The 19,388-nt window shown below is 36.5% G+C and overlaps 1 protein-coding gene across 6 annotated transcripts in view; it reads right to left on the bottom strand.

Moving 5' to 3' along the window:
• The window catches only part of NCK2 (NCK adaptor protein 2), a 68,670-nt gene that overhangs the window by 11,359 nt on the left and 37,923 nt on the right, over window positions 1-19,388 (bottom strand). For 3 of the 6 annotated variants that reach the window (XM_088136570.1, XM_088136572.1, XM_088136568.1), the window contains exons 2-3: window positions 18,604-18,723; window positions 12,020-12,261 (exon numbers count right to left, since the gene is read on the bottom strand). In XM_088136570.1, the coding sequence (XP_087992696.1) occupies window positions 12,020-12,245 (226 nt within the window). In that variant the 5' untranslated portion in view covers window positions 12,246-12,261; window positions 18,604-18,723. Of the gene's footprint in view, window positions 1-12,019; window positions 12,262-14,113; window positions 14,255-18,603; window positions 18,724-19,388 lie in introns of all 6 variants that reach the window. The other 3 variants (XM_088136574.1, XM_088136569.1, XM_088136573.1) reach the window with 2 other exon arrangements.

Consider the following 19,388-nt stretch of genomic DNA (forward strand, 5'->3'; position numbering starts at 1 on the left):
CTTAAAGTGCTCATTTACACTGCATAAAAAGTACAGGTGGTCCTTGCTTAATGACCACTCGTTCAGTGACCGTTCAAACTTAAGATGGTTCTAAATGAGTGGTACTTACAATCAGCCCTCATACTTATGTCAGTCACAGCATCCCCACAATAATGTGACTGCCATTTGCAATCTTTTTTGCTGGCTTCCTACAAGCCAAGTCAATGGGGAAACCAGCAGGAGGTTGCAAATGGCAACCATGTGATGTCCTCACTTAATGACCCGCAGTGATCTGCTTAACAACAGCAACTGGAAGTGCCAGAATTTCTGTTGCTAAGTGGCACAGTCACGTGATGTTGTGCTTTATGACTGCATCGCTTAGTGATGGAAATTCCAGTCCCAATTACTGTTGTTAAGTGAGGACTACTTGTACTGACATCATTTTCCTAAATTTCACAAGTCTGTGGGACAAAATGGAAGGAAAACTATAATTGTACAGGTCAAAATTCAGGATCCCCATTAATGAGGAAAAATTCAATTATTCTTTCTTAACAATTTCTACTCTGACATATTCCAAATTTTCCTGTTTTCTGTACTTAACTAAATAATTACAACTGAATTTTTTCCGAGCTTAGTTATTATATTCTGTGATACAATTACAGAAAAACAGTACTTCTACTCTTTCTAAAATAGAAGGCTCCAGTACAAGTTGACCATGGCTGGGCCATCATGAAAAGTACCCGTCTCTGTCAAGAAACAACGGCTGTGCATCAATGTATTGAACACAATACAGAAACTAGAGATGTTAACTCTACATATTTTACTATGAGATACTGCAAAAAACACAAGTCTGAGGTTCAGAACATGTTAGTTCCTCATTCTACTGGAATGATTAAGTCATTTTCCATCTAGGTGGAAGTTAAGATTTCCAAATACTTAGAAAACACTTGTCTAGAATAATCTAGCGCAATTAAAACTAGAAGTAAATCTTAAATAGCAGCCAAGCCACAGATAAAAGATCTATGCAAAACATGGGCTACATTTCTTGATATATTTATCACTTACAACACTAAGATTCAAAAAGAACAGAAGTATTTAACCAGATTAGAAACAGATAAATCCAGCAAGTCCAAGTTAACTGAAACTGGCCAAAATCAAGAATTAGATGCCCTGCTTAATCCCTGCAACTTCCTCTACCACAAATCCCCTCTGAGTGGATGACTGAGCCAAACATAGAAATGCAATCCACGCAGAACACTAGAGTGAATCTACATTTTTCATTCATTGTATTTTGGCAATAGCTAAAGTTATCTGTTGCTGTGACTTATGTGCTCTTTTCTAATTGCTAAGTGTGTAGCAGAAGCATATTAACAGGTAAGAAGCCTGACTTCAGTAAGCTTTCACACGTGTTCGCACATCTGCAGATACTGCTAAGTCACCTCATTACAGCATTTAAAATGCTCTAAGCTCTTCAGGTGAAAAAGCAGAAACATTAACAGTAGCAGCCTTCCTATTAATCTATGCTCTGTGCTATTTTACTAATTGTGTGTGTATGTGTCACAGAGACTGACTGGCATATTTATTATTAAGTCTAAACAAGATCATATCTCCCCATACAAATGGTTGAGACATGTTTTAAAAAACAATTTAACAAATGTGGTTATTAGAAAGGACAAGCTTTCCTAAATGCAGTTATTAAAAAAAAAACACCACCACCAATTGAAGCAAATCTTGCTTCACTCCTACTTTTGGCATCAACTGACAAAGTTGGATCACAGAGTAGCCAAAGTTAGAAACTTGACCTTCAAATTAACATCGTGTTTTCTTTTTCTTTAAAGCCTTTAAAAATTTGGAAGTATGATACTGAAATGTTGCCTTCCCCCACATACACCTGCTCAAAGCTTGATATCTTTTGAAAAAACTTTGTAACCTAGAGGTAACCCAAAGAAGTAAAATGAAGCAAAAGATAGCAGGAGAGGCATTTTCAGTGGTAAGACTAACCGTAGACACTCTAACCAAAAAGGCTTGCCTAACACCTTCTTTTTTATAACGTCAATTTATTTATATGTACCAACTTTCTTAAGTTTGTATACTGCTCAGTTCCAAATGGTTCTGAGTAACTAAGCAAGAGAAACATTAAAACAAAATCATGCCATCAAGCTCTCTGGATGCTCAATGAGGAGGAAGCAGTCCAGATATCATGGGCCAGTTGTTCCACAGGAGGGTGGTTGGCATCACTGAGAAGGCTTGACAACTGAGTCCCTGTAACTGCTAGTCCTTGGTAGAAGGGTCCTTAACAGGCCAGAGCAGGTGGTCTCAAAGATATTCATGTGTAGAGAGTAATGGAGGTGACACTGGCAAAATATGCAGCAACTGTTACCTAGGTAAAGAGGACTAAACATTCCTGAAGTCCTGGGAAGCAAGATATTTGGAAGAGGCTCAGGCAAATGCCTCCCTGATTCACTCGGGTATGAGGAGGAGGAGAGGTAAAGCACAGTCAGACTTGTCAGATTCTGTTATTATAGCTAATCTCAATAAAGTGTAGTTCTAGTTTTCCTGTGGAGTTGATTTTCTAGTCTGTCTAGTGCGACTGACATCATGTGACAATCTACACTTTTAATGGTACCCGGAAACAGATTGTCAGCCAGTTAAGCTCCCATAGTGGTGATTTACATGGGCAAATCTAGGCATACCCATAATGTGCTGCGCCAACTGGGCGATCTTCAAGGAGAAGCTCCAGGTAAAGCAAATTACAGCAGTCCAGCCATGAGGTGACATGAGTGTACAGTGCCACAGCTGGCAATTTGATATAACTGCAAAGGCGTTTCAGGGAACACAACCTTGTCCATACTTAATTTTTTTTTAAATTTGAATCCACAGCCACTTTGTCTTGCTAGCATTCAGTATGAACTTATTTTTCCTCATTAATTTTCAGACACTGGGCACCACACCTCCTATTTAGCCAGCAGCAGAACTGTATTGCTGGGTGTCATCTGCATACTGATGCCCTTACATCCTGCCTGCAGGTGGTATCACCCAGTGGTTTTGTGAGGATATTAAACAGCAGGCGAAAAAGACAGTGCTAAGGCTTAACTACTCCCTCCTACCACAACTGAACAAAACCATACTCGGAAAGAGGAGAAGCATCACATCACTGTGCCCTGCTCCCAACTGTCCAGATGGATACCATGGTATTGAAGGCTGGCAAGAGATGCAGCAGGACCAGGAGCGTGACGCCCTCCATCCGAGTCTTGCCAAAGATTGTCCAGCATAGCAATCAATGTGGTTTCTACCCATACCTGAATCTTGATTGATAGGGATCCAGATACTCTGTTTCACTCAGATTTCCTGCAGCTGTATGCTGATCACATTCTCAACAGGATTATAGTTTTCTAAAACAGCCAGGCTCAGTGACAACTACTTGAGGACCGCCTCTTTCAAAGAGGCTGGTACAATGACAGATGTAATTACTCCCCTCAGTTTTTAAAAATGTATGGTGTATTGTTTTCCACTCTGTTAAACTGGTTCTCTATTGTGCTGATAGTTTTAATGCTACAATTTAATTTTTCATTTTACTAATGTGTACATGTGAGACAGCTAAAAAACAAAATTATAAAATTCTATATAGAAATGTTATGAATATCTAGATACAAACAACGTGGGAGTAGAATTGAAAATTAGAGTCAGAAAGCTCTGCCTTTTACATTACAATGTATAAAGTCTGGGTTGACTCTCTTTATTTGGAGATTAAGACCATGCTTCTATACACACATAATGAATGAGGCTTATTCTGTATAAGCATACAAAGGACTACAAGGGCATGTAGTTGCTAAACGGAACAGGAGTTTTGCACCTTAAGGAAAAAAATTAATGTTCCTGTTATTTGGTTGAAATCTGTCAGTGGAGAAGAATGCTTGAAAACCACAAATGCTTCTAACCAGCACTGCCCTACAGCACGAATACACAGTCTGAAACCCAGGATGGCATGTGGTTCAAAGAAGCTTTAAATGAAGCCCCCAGACATCTCCACAAGTTGATGCCAAATAGTAATTTTCAACATGATAGAAGGGAGAAATTATTAAATAACATGCCTGGAAAGTAAACATATTAACTGTTTAATTTTAAATTTAATTTAAATACATGGCATCCGTTTTTGTCCTGGGACCTTTCACTACATTTTAGAAGGTGGCCTCCAATCAAAAATCTTGTACCCTTTGCTTAGCCTGACCCAGTGGGAACAACTTTGATCAAAGATGCCAATTTACTTTTAAGCATTCATAATGCAATATGCTGCTGAAAGGGCAATTAGTTGAAATCCACTATCCAAACGTTTATAGATAGTACCAGTCAACTTTAGCCGCTGCGTTTTGTATTTTAGGGAAGAAAAAGAGACTGGGGATGTTTTCAGTTTGGAATAAGGGTGTCCTTGAGGACAGCACCATGGTTGTAATGATGAGATTTGTTGAAATCTAAGGACACTATAAAAACACCCCCTGCCCCACGTACACAAATACACACATCCAGAGTTTGTATATTAGTTTCAGCAAATAAAATTAAACAGGTAATGAAATGATGCTGTTTAAGAGAAAAGAAGTTGTCATACCACTATTCTCAGCTGGCGAGAAGAGAGGGGAGAGAGGGAATAAATCAGGTAATTTCATGGGGAAAGTCAACAGCTGCTTAGAAAGTCTTCAAAGCTATGATGGTGTATGGTGTATATAATGGTTTATTATCTTGCTCCCAAAAATAGAATTGTTTTAGATCAGGCATATACCTTCCAAAAATGTCAGTGTTCTAAAAGATAGAAAGACTGATTTAATTATTGCTGTATTTTCTGCAAGGTTTTTATTACATAAAGTCCAGCGGAAGAGAATAAAAGAGTAAAAGCAGAAACCTGAGTAATGTTGCTATTTCTATAAATCACGTTATTTTATGATGAAATAATATTTTCACTGACATTTTATTTGTTTATAAATTTCTACACCAAGTCAAAAGGCTCTGGGTTTCATACAAGAGTACCTATATGACATCTACAATGTTGTGCCTGAGCAAAAAAACAGCTGGGTGTCTTTGAGTCAGTTACTCTCTCAACCCTAGAAAGAAGGAACTAGCAAACTACTTCCAAAAATGTTGCCAAGAAAATTATATGAACTTGTCTAGAAAGTCACCAGGATTCAAGAATGATTCAAAGGCCTCCCCCCCCCCGCCGGCAAAATAAATAAATAAATAATGAAAAAATAAACAAAAAAACTAGATACCACAGTCAGGCCTCTGAGAGATCCAGAAGCATGAATAAAGTTGTATTCCTCTCTTCTCTCACTGATTTATTTGATTTTACTCTTACCATTTGTAGAATGTCATACACTATGCTGTTTTGGGATGAAGTGTGGTATATATTGTTTCATAAAAATAAAACCTATTTGAATATTTAAAGTTTCCAAAAACTTTGAGATACACTATATGATAGCGACCATAGGTTTGCAGAGATGTCATTACTCATTTTAATTGAACGTTAAAAATGTTATCATTCATATATATATATATATATATATATACACACACACAGACACACACACAGACACACACACACACTTACACACTGTATGTGTGTGTGTATAATTACATGTGTTAGAAATAATTTTTAAAATGCATACTTACTCAAGCAATCTTAAATCTGAATAAAAATGTACATTTATTTTAAAAATTTATGTGTCACTTTTCCAAATGTGGCATCCAACACTGCCTCAATCAAAAATAACCCATTAAAAATAGCACCCAACCTGATTCCCTCTAGACAGTTTAGATCCCATTTACCGTAATTCCTTACAACTTGCCATGCTGACTGTGGCTGATGGAGATTACAGTTCAAAACCTGTTGAAAGCAGCATGTGGCTTTAGCAAATCATAAGAATCTGATACAATTCAAATCCCGCAAAGAGCTGACCAAATTTTAAAAAGGGGGAGAGTACAGGGGACCAAAAAGGCAACGATTGTAGGCCTACGGGCAAATAGACCCAAGATGACATCAGAACCAAAGTGTGGCCAAAGGGAAGTCTCAGTAAGCACCCAAAGGCTCCTACGTTTCTGATTAACGCAGAATATGGGTATTAGCATACAGCTTGGTATCAACCATGTCAATATTATGAGCACTCAATCCAGAATATTGATCCTAACTGAAGAGATGCTCTAAAACTTGCTATACGAAGATAGGCTCACTCTTATTCCCTTAATAGCTTCCAGGAGGATAAATGTGGGAGGGAGGGAAGGCTGAAATGTGTGTGTGTGCACGTGCACATGCGCACACGCACGCCTTCAAGTCATTCTTGATTCCAGGAGACTGCCAGGACAAGTCCCTGCAGCCTTCTTGGCAAGGTTTTTCAGAAGTGGTTTACCACTGCTTCTTTTTCCTAGGGCTGAGAGAGGGGGACTGGCCCAAGGTCACCCAGCTGGCTTCGTGCCAAAGGTGGGACTAGAACTCACAGTCTCCCAGCTTCTAGCCCAATGTCTTAACCACTACACCAAACTGGCATATTAATTACTGCTTAATATAGTACTAAATGCTAATATTGTTATTATATGAATAGTGCTAAATAAAAACATACTCAAAAGATAGAAAAAAATAGATATTTCCCTAATTCTTTGATCAATAGATTCAGAGTTAATATAACTCAGCCCAACAAAATATCTTCTGCTTCTCCTCCTCATTTGGTACAGGACTGGATACTTAATTTCTGTCATTTTGTGGTCCCAACTAGAGCATTTCCACTTCCCAACAATGGCCCATTTTGTTTTTGTTGTCTATTAAATTATTTTAGTCTGGGCTGTCTGTTGGATTCAATGTTTTTAGCTGTTTTTATGTTTTCCCTAGCTTTGTATGCCTCCCCAAGTCCACTGGAGTTTGGGCGGCCAATAAATTTAAATACATAAATAAATAATAGTGATTTTTGTTTTTATTATATTAAATTCATTTCTAGAAATGTGGTAACCGTCAGTGGGACAGGACACATTTGACATTTGCACCTGCACGTTACTACTACAGGTAGCCTCGACTTATGACCATTTGTTTAAAGGCTGTTCAAAGTTACAATGGCACTGAAAAAAGTGACTTATAACCAGTCCTCACACATTAATTGCAGCATCATATCATGTGATCAAAATTCAGGCACTTGACAACCAGCATATATTTACGATAGTTGCAGCGTCTTGAGATCACATGATCTCCATTTGCGACCTGCCCAGGGGGCTCCTGACAAGCAAAATCAATGGGGGAAGCTGGATTTGCTTAACTGTGGCAAAAAAGGTTGCAAAATCAGACGTGACTTATTTAATGACATTGCTTAGTGATGGAAGTTCCAGTCCCAGTTGTGGTCATAAGTTGAGGACTACCTGTATCATTTTTAAATATTTGGAGGACTAAAATTTCAAGTGAAGCAATTGTGCTACAGTGACATGCAAAAGTTTTGTTCCAATGTAATTTCACTTTCAAAACGGTTTGATATGCAGTTGTTGCTAGGCTTTTCTGGGGTTTTTTTTGGGCGGAAGTAGTAAACAACATAAGAACCTATTCATACAGGTACATATTTATTTATTTATCATAACTGTATAGCTGCCCATCTTACACAAGGTGACTATATGCCTATGAATGCCAGCTTAATGTATGAATGTCCACTAAAAGATACTGTACTTGAGTCATGTCAAAGGACAAGCACTTTCAGTTTCCTTTAGCTACCTAGAGAGTGCAGTTATATGTTTTAGAAATAAAATTTTATCTGCAAATCATTACTGGATATAACAATGATTGGTACAGTTTGCACATAATGCTAATAAACTATAATTTGGGTTTTATTTATGGCTGTGCATGATGTGCACACCCATCCTAAGAAAGAAACTATGATTAATTTTGGCAAGAAATGACACTATAACTGAAACTGCAATTTGGTGTTGGTTTACAAATCTTGCTTTGTTTTAAACTATATTATCATCATGTCTGAATCTAGAATCTTAGCCTTACTGCTGATTTTGTTTGTGCCCTGTCAATTTTTCTGAATTCCAAAGAAACAGAAAAGTCAAGAATCTGCTGAATAAGTCTGATTACTTGGTTGACGGCAAGACTGACCCCGATTAGATCAAATTATAGCTCAAAGCTATAATGTTATATAAGTCAGCCATTGAGTTCAACATCAATATCCAGTGATGACTTACACCTGCAAGACAGCTGAGTGAAAAGAGAATTCTAAATAATTTCCAGTTCCAATACCAGATATTTGAATAGGAATCAAGGAGTGTAACTGAAACTGATGTGAAAAATCTTGACACTTAGGGGTACAACAAAATCCCTCAAGTGAGACTAGAACCTCCTTCTTCAACTTGGAGAAGGTCCAGATGTAACGGAGTGCAACTTCCTGACTGCATGGTCAAAGGATGAGAATTCTGGAAACTACAATCCCTATATATATATATATATATATATATATATTTATATATTTAATTGTCTGATAGGAAAGACTGTTTTAACTATTATAATTTGCAACAGTCATATTAATTCTAGATACAAATATATGTAAACCAATGCCTTCAGGAAAAGAGGAAGGTAATAAAGAATATTAAAGCAAGAGTCTCAGTTAAATAACAAAATTAAGGTGCATAGACAAAGCCAATGTCTTAAGAAACGTTTCATTTCCTTTTGGTGGTAAAATAGGGAGGGGTAAAATGTAAAGCATTGATACAGCTAACAAGCTGTATTGCCTCAGAAAAGGAAATAGCTGACAGTTTCTAGCAAGCTTTTAAAATAAACAGGAAGTTAAATGGAAAAGGAAAAAACAAGCCACACTGAATAGTCATATAATGTCTTTCACTTCAAACAAATGGAAATCTGCAAGACGAGAACAAGACCATTTGCGCTACTGACATCAGCAATATCAGGCATTAAAATAATTATTGAACTATAATAGTTCAAATATACAAAAAGGGCTATTCTTTTTTTTTTTTTTTTAAGCACAGGTTTTATAGCAACTTTTAGTAACAAAATCTGATAATAAAAAATCTGTTTCCAAGCTTTAATTCTTTTATGGATTTATGTCTCTCCTTTGGCAAAACCTACTGTTAGTCAAGATAATTCCTGATTGTCAGAAAAGACTTGACCACATTTACCAACACTTTCTGGAGAAAAAGGGATTTCTTTTCTTTGCAATTTACAGAAGCAACTGTCTTTTTGCCCCGTGATCTCAAGATAAGCATTGTACTTAACAGCTGTTAACTGAAAGCTGAAGATAGAGAGAATTGGTAGTCTCCTAACTGAAGTACACGCACAAACACACACACACAAAAATACTGGCCATTCTAAGAATACACTGACTTTGTCTAGTTTTGTTACAATTCAGAGGGTCCAAAAACTAATGCTTTTTAAAGCAGATTCTAATCTGGTATCTCAAGTATCAAGGAGAATTCTAGCCCTCAAATTATACAAAAATAAATTTTTTGTTTAAAGTTATGAGCACCAGTCTGTGGCAACCCTCATCCCATAATGAAACTATGGTTTATAGTTTGTACTTATGCATTTACATTATATTTTTTAATGATAAATCAATCTGAGTTCAGCATGATGTGAATATCCTTTGTATGGTTTACAATTCTCAGGATACAGAAAGGCAAGGAAATTGCATTCCTGTAACATGATAATCCATGTGTTCTGTTTGGCAAAGGCTTAATATTACTGATTAGTTAGTAAAATAATCAGGAAAAAGAGGGGCTTAATGTTCGTGTTACATCTACACTTAAATTTTCATCAAGTCCTAATAACTGGCTGATAAGCATTTTGAAACAGTCAAGAATCTAATCCCATGATTAGGTCATTATTACAGACAAAACTAAACTGATTCATTGATGTAAGTGACAGAGTTAAAAGAGGGAATTATATCAGTTACTATGAATCTTTTGCTTTGCATTACAAAATATGGATATCCACCTTTGTCTTCACAGATTCATTACAAACTGTTACCACAGAACAGTATTAACAGAAGGCCACTGAATCTACAGAACTTATTGGAAAAAGAGGAGACAAATCACCAGAGATGGTTGAACATTGGGCTTTAAATGGCCACAATCATTACTGATTATAAGTCTACATAATAATAATTATAAGACTAAAAATGTCCCAGTTACTTCTGCTCAACCCATCAGAACTAACTGGATGGGCACACTCCAGGTCCTCTCTATTCCACAATGTCATTTTATGGGACCCAGGAGTTGTGCCTTCTCTGCTGCTGTGGTGACCCTGTGGAACAACATCCCCCCTGCCCGAGATCTGGATGGCCCCAAATATAGTGGTCTTTTGCAAGGTCTTAAACACATGGTTGTTCCACAGGCCATTTGGGCTAGGATATTAAGCAAGCCCCACTGATTGTTTTGTTTGGTTGTTTTTACTGATTGTGAACACAAAATGTTTGTAGACCTCAGGGATGTGTTCTATTGATAGTCTTGGTTGTTTATTTTAAACAACTGGGTTGTTTTTTGGTTTTAATTCTCTGACACCAGGGATGACCTGCCATATAGATTATTTAAAGAAACAGACACAGGTTTAGTGTAAATCAGGTCTTTAGGGTTGATACTTATCATCCCAAATTAGTGGATCTATGGGATCCCTATTTAGGCCAAATTGACATTTTTCTCTCCAACTAGATATGGCCCTATGATGCACAACCAGCCTGCTATGTAAGCTCCAGAACCAAATTTGAGCATTAAGGCTGGCTGAGAGCTAATCAGTTATGCCCTGTATAGTAGACTAGGTAGGTCTTTAGTAAAATGTGGCCCTGGAAAGTCAGAAACCAATCCTTGTTGAGTTTCTACTCTGTGGTATGACTTAATTATTCTTAAAACAATTACCCTTGTCATTCCTCTATCTGTTACTTCATTCTATCAATAAGAGCCAATTATGTGAAGTGGGAGACATGAAAACAAAAGAGAAATGATGTCAGAAAATAGCATGATTTATGCTAGATGGAGGGAATAATGTTTTATTAACAGTACAGTATTATTTAGAGAATTTAAGTTATGTCATAAGATTATGCCAGTTTTTTTTTTCAACTATTATAATAATATATAGGCTTTGTAAAGTATGCCGCTATAAAGCACTACTGGTCTCAATTGCCATTCCTATTTGTTTCCTACAGAACACATGACTAGGGCCCAATTATAGCCTTTTCTAGGCCAAGAGAGTCTGGCAAGTTACTCATGCATCTGGCTCAAAATGGAACTGCCTGTTTGCTGACTAGTCAGTACCAATACAGCAGAACAATACTGTATTGCAAGAGCAGCACTGGTTTCCAGTTGGGTTCCAGATCCAATTCATGATAGTGCTAAAGCCCTTTATGGCTTGATCCTTTATTACCTTCAGGACCATCTGATGCAGGTAGAATCTAACTTCTCACTTTATCCTGGCTGAGAATCCTTCCACTCAAGATGTTAAGTGGGAGGAGCCTGGGAATGAGCCTTCTCCATGGCAGCCCCCTTATTCAGGAATAGCCTGTTTCCCCAAGTTTAGGATATCCCCCTCCCCAGTGGACATTTTGAGACTGCATTTCAACAAGCCATTGGGACAGAAGGTGCCACTGAGCTGGCACCTACTCAGAGGGATAAAGGTTAGGTGACTGCCTTGTGTTTCAAATGTAAGCCATCTAGAATCCATGGAGTAGGCAAATTACAATGTCAAGGTAAATAGATAAATAAAATAAAACACCTAAAACACAGATATCTTCATAACAGAGAACTTTAGAATACATTCAAAAACAAATGCCTCAATTTCTGATCTTCTTTCAATAAGGCAATAATCACTTCCCATTACGGAAGACTAAAAAAGGTCTCCATTTCCTCTTTAGAAAAAAAAAAAGCTATCTGCAAACTGAAATCATCTTCTATCTGTATTCTGAATTAACAGAAACTATATCTATATTCCTTTAAAAACAAATCCCTAATATGACACTCTAGCATAGACATTTGTGTAAAACATTTATGAAATTAACTCAGGTTTTAGCTAAGGACTTACCCAATGTATCTTTTAGATTTTTAACCAAGGAGCCTTTCTTCAAGCTGTTCTTTCTTTCCACATAATTTGATGGCACATATCCTGTTTTGTTGGCTGCATTTCTTACCCTCCACCATGTCTTGGAATCATCCAGCAGCCAGAGGCGTTCATTCTTTTTTATGTCAAGTTCTTGGTCCTGTTGGGCAGTATAATCCCACTTCGCTATAACAATAACTTCTTCTGTCATCTTTCATGGAGTCTCTCTGTCATAAAACAAATAGATGCATTGAAACACTGCACACGTTCCTCCACCATTCATTCAAACTTTAAGGCCTGAAAAATGCAAGAACGTATTTTTTAAATAAATACCATTCAGTGATCATAGTCATTACAATATTAAAAATACAAATTCACAGAAATGTAATCTCTACATCGATCATTAGTGAAAACTACAGGAAAAATTGATAGCCTTAAAAGCACAACAGAGTGGTCTGATTTTTTTATTCAGCTTCATGACACACTGGTTCATACTATATCCTCATCTTAGCACAATATGCTACCAATAATTTTAAGGGAATAGAATACAGTCCTCACAGTCCATGATCTTTGTAATTCCAATGATTGACTTGTGTGTTTTTCTACATGAACATCTGTCCATTAAACAGAAACACAGTTTCCTCCAATAGCATACAGGTTAAAGTCTTTGGACTATATATTTTCCTAAGCATCTTCATTATCTCTGCTTCTTTTATCTGACATTCTTCCCCCCTCCCACTGCACTGACTTGACCACAAAACACGAGCACTACTAATTTCACATAAAATTTACCCAATTCACACTTTCTGAAAACTAGCTAATTCATAACCTAGATGCAGATATGGAAATGCAATTAATAGATCAAATCAATGGATAAGTTATTAGCTTCTTGACTTAAAGCCAATTAAGCAAAACAACACTGTGAAATCTTTTTGGAATACAAATGGAAATGTGTATAAATTCCAAATATATTAATCAACATTTTTAAAAACTTATTCTTAACTATATGGCAGTAATTCTTTATCAAAAACCAAGAGATCCTTCCCCTTTTAAAGTGGGTATACCACATTTATCACAGGACCAATTTATTAATTTTGCTCTACTTCTTTTGCTCCAAAAATTGTTTCTACAATTAAATCTATGAAATTGAGGATGTCTCCTTCTCCCAATGGCTTCCCAGTGGATTGGTTTAAAGAGTATACTGGGGGGGTTTCTAATCCTATTTTACTAGAACTATAGGGTGAAACATTTTCAAATAAATCCTTTCCTTTCAGTTTTAATTAAGTTAATATGACAGATATTCTTACGCTGGGCAAAGATTCCACTATACGATCTAATTATGAATCAGTTTGCTTGATAAAGTGGATATTAAGATTTTTCATGACTACTTTAATTACAGAGTACTTTTCCCACTGTAGTGGAAAATGCATGGTTGCAGAACTGATTGTGATTCATGTGCCCATAAATACTTATACTATGGGATAATCCCAACATAAAAATAGCATCTAAATCTGGTGGTGGGGTTTTCTGTTTGGGCAAACTGGATATCTCATGATTACTTCACTCCAAGGAAGCCATTTTTAAAACTTTCAGAATTAAAAAAGGAGTGATTTACCTCAATGTATTTTTTCAGTAATTACTTGAGCATTGTTTTATTTGATGCAGAGGCTAGTGATGCTTCTGAAGCCTTTAAAGGTTTTTGAAAAATTAACTGCTTCCTGAGCTGTTGACTCTTTTTTATAAGAAGCTGAGGAAAGCTGATATTAGTTATTTATACCACCTCTGGAATAATGAACTGGAATGTCCTATCATGATAAACTGAGAGAAAGTCAATTTTTAACCAACATGAAATTAGTTTCCTTGATATTAGAACTGTATCTTAGGAGTTAGAAAGAACTCCTGTTCATACAGTTTGGTTTAGTCTTATTAGTGTCATATTTTGGGCTGGCATCAGTAGTATTATCAATCGCTGTATGTCTAATGTCCTTCTTGACTATATCCCATATATCTAGAATCTAGTAAAATATAAAAAACTGTGGATTTTCTGGACATGGTGGTTGGATAAAAAATTAACTACACCTGATTTGCAGCAATGATTGTTGATAAATATGTTGTTTGTCAACATTTTAATTACATTTTTTCCCAACAAAGGAGCTATGAAGGAGTTTTTGAAAATGTTCTGTCTGTCACATAATCTGATAAGCTACCCATTTTTCCTTTCTGTAAAAAAAAAAAAAATTATGATTATTAACCTTTAAGTTAAATTATTTCTCACAATTTTTGTTAATCAGTTTAGCACAACAGAATTGATTGAAAATAGTTTAACATCAAAGGGGGGGAGGGGGAGGAACAGAGAACAAAAAAGTAAGCCGGGTGAAGATTAGACCCAATACAGTAAGATACAAAATGAAAGGAAATTCAGTAAGAATGCCAAAAACAGCCACTATAGTGACATGTGAGTTTTAGCAAATTTCTGTAATACTAGCCATGAACGTAAGTGAAATATATGTAATAAAATTCCTTTGTATTCTTTTTCAGAATTCTGTGCTGTGTGTGACACTTTCATCGCTGCCCAAATCAACTTCTCTGTCAGAGGTTCAGTTATTACATGATGCGTATTACTCTTTTAAAACAATACACACTTTTAAAAAAGAGCACACCTGATCAAGAAACTCAGGGTAAGACTTTTGCCAACATCTTCTGAAGAGAACATATAACTGCACTGAAACATGTGGCTCTCCCCATTTTTTATGACAATGAATTAACCTATTCAGCCTTAAAGTATATCCACCATAAAATGAGTAGTTTGCTATGATTTTTTTTTTAAATTAACCATCTAGTCAGCTTTCACCTTCTAGTGGCCATTTCAAAGCAGAATTTTGAAACATGCAGGAGCTTGTCAATATTCCAATTTTTAAAAGACAGAAGTTCTCCGTTATACAGTTTTTTAGTATAACATAATATTCACAAGGAGAAAAGGCTTATTTCTCAGAATAACTCCACTCCTTTGAAATATTTTATTGAGAAAGCACTGCAAAATATTTTGGTACCACAAACTATTCATTCCTTTTGGGATTTTAATGACAGACTATGACTCAGAATTGTGATTTACAGGAAAACAATCCCATATAGAAGAATGCTAACAGAAAAGAAGAAAAAATGGTGTCAAGGGATAACACTTTATCACTATTAGCCAAAACAAATCACGTCAAGAAACAAGATGCATAGAAAATAGGGCTGTGACTGCTCCAAAGCGATTTGAAACAAGTGATTTAGATTGCAAGCAAGCATCTTTTTGCTATCCATTACTGTAGACTGACTTTCTTCATGTTTCTGCATGAGCCTAACAAAAAGAGCTGCTGCTTTAAATGTCAGTTTAACTTTAAAGAATAGATTCCTTAAAGTACTGGTGCTGCATTTGCATAGTTCCAAACTTCTGAAACATGTGTAACCCTAATGTAAGTAAGATGAGAAATAAGAATGTGAGCAAGCTTTCTAATTCATCTAAACTCTTCTGTCAAGGGCATTCTGCTGGTGGAGGGACCGATAAGCTTTCTACCTGCTAGATTACCACACTTAATATGATTCTATTCACTATATAGCAAGCCCTTATCTAAAACTAATGTATTATTTTGCTATTGTAAGAACTGTCATGTTTTTTTCTATACTTTTACTGTCTACTTTGTAGTGAGTCATTATTTTACACATAAAATAAGAATTAAATAACTTCCAAACACCGTAATTTCAAAACAGAGTAGTCATGTTTCTCTACACAAAAAAATTAATACAATCCCATTATTATTTCTCTCCAAAATTGACCTATTTCTCTATAAATACCTAATTTTACTACATCATAATCTATTATGAATTATAGAGTTGAAGGTCCCATTCTGGTTCACAACATTTGCACCAATCCTATACACGCTGATCGGTTTTATCTGATAAAGAGTTATGATTAACTTATATTTTTGTATTTTTTTTATTAGACTGAAAAACATATTTGTTTTTGGATAAGCACACTTTTCATGATACTCTATCTAAACCAACTTTTTTCCAATTTTTAGAATTTTTTTTCCATTTGAGATATGCAAGGCCAGCTTTCAGAACAAAGTTGATAGACGACAGTTACAAAACAAATATTATGTTCTAAACATAGGAAGACTCTACCTGTGGATTACTTTATCATTTTATTTAGATTAAATGATATTAGATTTATTTTGCATGATTGGAAAGTATGGCCGCAGCATGAAGAGCTGCCAGGCCATCATCAGTAAGTGTATCCAAAACTATAGTCTGGGCAACACTTATTAAATAAAGCACTGTTAGTTCAAAAAGCAAGTAACTTGCAGTATGCATATTAAAAATTGACTCTTTAAAATGAGTTCCAACACAGCAAAAACTCTCAGCTGAAAGCCACCAATACTGATTATAGTAGGCAGTCAAAATCGATTACTTATATGGCCATCCATCTCACAAGTGACCATGGGTGGTGTACAATAATTAAGCAAAACAATAAATATATATAACACAGCAATTATTAAAAATATAAAACAGTCATTATTAAAATATAAAAACCACAAGGCACAGGAGAGAGTGAATATTAACCACAATGATGGAGCCATCTTAGAATGTTATTGGTCCTCTGGGAGCTCCAAGCCTATTGACATAGCCAGGTCTTGAGGGACTTCTGGAACAACAACAGGGATGGAGCTAACCTCACTTTGGTGGAGAGAATGTTCCATAAGGTGGGCACCGTGGCACAGAAGGCCCGCCTCCTGGGACCTATCAAATGTAAGTCCATAGCAGACAGGACCCGCAGCATGCCTTCTCTGCCAGATCTGAAATCAGTGTGCAAGATATTCTATGCATTACCCTAGACAAAAGTCATGCCATTGGTGGCATACAGTATAAACAATCATACAATACAATAAAAGATCAACCGTCTCTTACCACACCTACTGATGTACCAATGAGTATAATGCAGAAGCACAAAGGCTGTTCTATACTGATGTGATCTACGTATATTGTTGCTTACGAAGTTGCTTACAAACAGATACTCAAATGTTTCCAGTGTCATATTTATTTTCAGAAAAGCATGCAGGAGAAGGAGAAGGAGAAGGAGAAGGAGAAGGAGAAGGAGAAGGAGGAGAAGGAGAAGGAGAAGGAGGAGAAGGAGAAGGAGAAGGAGAAGGAGAAGGAGAAGGAGAAGGAGAAGGAGAAGGAGAAGGAGAAGGAGAAGGAGAAGGAGAAGGAGAAGGAGAAGGAGAAGGAGAAGGAGAAGGAGAAGCTGCTGCTGCTTGGACAGGTAGCGAAATGTCTCCAACCAAAAAAGAAAAGAACTCCAGTTGCCATGACTCAACCTCCAGACATGCATACGATTGTTTAATCACTGTAAACAGAGACTCTCCTACTATGACACTGTGAGGCCAAACCAATCTGAAGTTCCTAGAAGCTGACCTCAAGTCAGACTCTTCCTCATTTTGATTAGCCAGGGTATCCGGCCTGTTATCAGCTGCGTTTACAGGTATTTAGTTATTACCAAAGTGCCTCTAAGACAGCAATCTGATTGGAACAAAATAAATCACAGAAATACATCAAGAATCTGAGTCTTTTCCTGGACTTACACAGAAGTGACTATACAACCCCAGGAACAGACACATATGATTTAAGGGGATGCCAATAGTAATGGCGTGCATTTCCATATCGTCTCTGAATCCCCTTTTTTCCCTTAAATCTGAACTGCTACTGAAAATGCGTAAGAAAAGAATGCATTTCCAATTACATCAGATAAAACTTAGAGCTGTGCTATATCTTCTCTTCTTTACTTTTATTTTAGAAATGCTTAAGACCACCCAACTCTACAAAGACTCTAGATGGCATAAGTATAAACAATCATACAATACAATCAAAGAAAAAGGGATGAGAAAAACCACCTGAACACCAGAAGAAAGGCAATCATTAAAAGACAATCAAACGTGCAGGGCTCACCTCCTACTCTAACCCAACTCTTTGGGGGAAAGTCTTTATTATCTTTATTAATCATAATTTAATGTTAACATTCTCAACAAATAGATAAACTATTTTACAATAATGGAGTTAGATAAACCATGCCAAATAGCCTACCTTGCTTGCATTGCTTTTCTGAAAATGCAGACACTAGGCACTATTTTCAGTTTTTTTAATGCTAACACCTGCTCTTCTGCCTACAACATATCTGATGAAAAGTACAACCCACAGTCACTCCAAACATACAAGTCCTTTGCTACACAGGCCCGCTTACAGGAAACCTCAAGTTAGCTTACTTCTGAGGCAACAATAACAATATAGTTCCCTTGCAAAAGGAAAGCCTGCTGCATGCCCGATTAGTTACACAGTATTTGTGCACCTATTATTTTATGCACATCACCCAAACATCCTTAATTATATTATAAAATTATTACTTGCAGTTTCTACCTTAAACTGTGATCATAAGAAAAATACATTTACAGTATAACAAAGGTAAGTTGAGAATCTTACATGATTCCAACTGAAAGGACAACCAACCTTTAAAATGTTTAGCACAGACTTACAATTGGCATAAGCCAGCAGTCCTTTCCTTGGCTCCAATGTGTGGTTTCAGTCCATGAGATGCAGGCCAGCAGTGAGTCATGCAAGTTAATAAGCACTCTTGAAGGCAGGTATGCTGGAGGCTGGAGAGAGGGCAAGATACATCCCATCAGGAAGTCAAAAATATTTTAAAACAAACAAAGCCCTCTCTTTAAAAAACAAACAAAATTCTCCTATGCAACTTAAGCCAACTGCTTCTTCCTTGATAATGCAGTATTCTTGTGCTCCATTCACCATACCGATATACGCCTGACACCAGCCAAATTTAAACTGCAGTCTATGCTTCAGTTAACATTTCTAATGTGCTATAGTATTGCACCAAGCTGGCTGCCTGCCCTTGGTCAATATTCATTTCCAAAAGAGCAGTGATAAAAAAATTTTTTTAAAAAAGTATGTCTGCTTTTCACTGATTTTCAGGGGGAAAATAACCTGCCTCGTTAAAGTAACCTTGCCTTTTCCAAGGATTGCAAAGCTCCTGTAGTGGCTTCCATTTCAGCCTCGTGATCCCAGAAACAAATGCAGCTGCTTTAATGAGATGCAGTATTTGCAGCATTTGTGCTCCTGCACATTCTGAAGCACCTCTTTCCAATACAATTGGAAATACTGCATGGATCTATCACATATTTTCCAAAGAGCAATGAAATTCCATTAGCACACTCAGAAGAAAGGCAAATGAAAATTAAAATTAGAAAAAATAAGCTTACTGAGACCTACCTGCTCTTGAATTTAAAATGCTATGAAGATATGG

This window comes from Python bivittatus, unplaced genomic scaffold, assembly GCF_059951505.1.
Source record: "Python bivittatus isolate LINGU-HERP-01145 unplaced genomic scaffold, Pbiv_v1 ctg000060_np1212, whole genome shotgun sequence".
NCBI classification, from domain to species: domain Eukaryota; kingdom Metazoa; phylum Chordata; class Lepidosauria; order Squamata; family Pythonidae; genus Python; species Python bivittatus.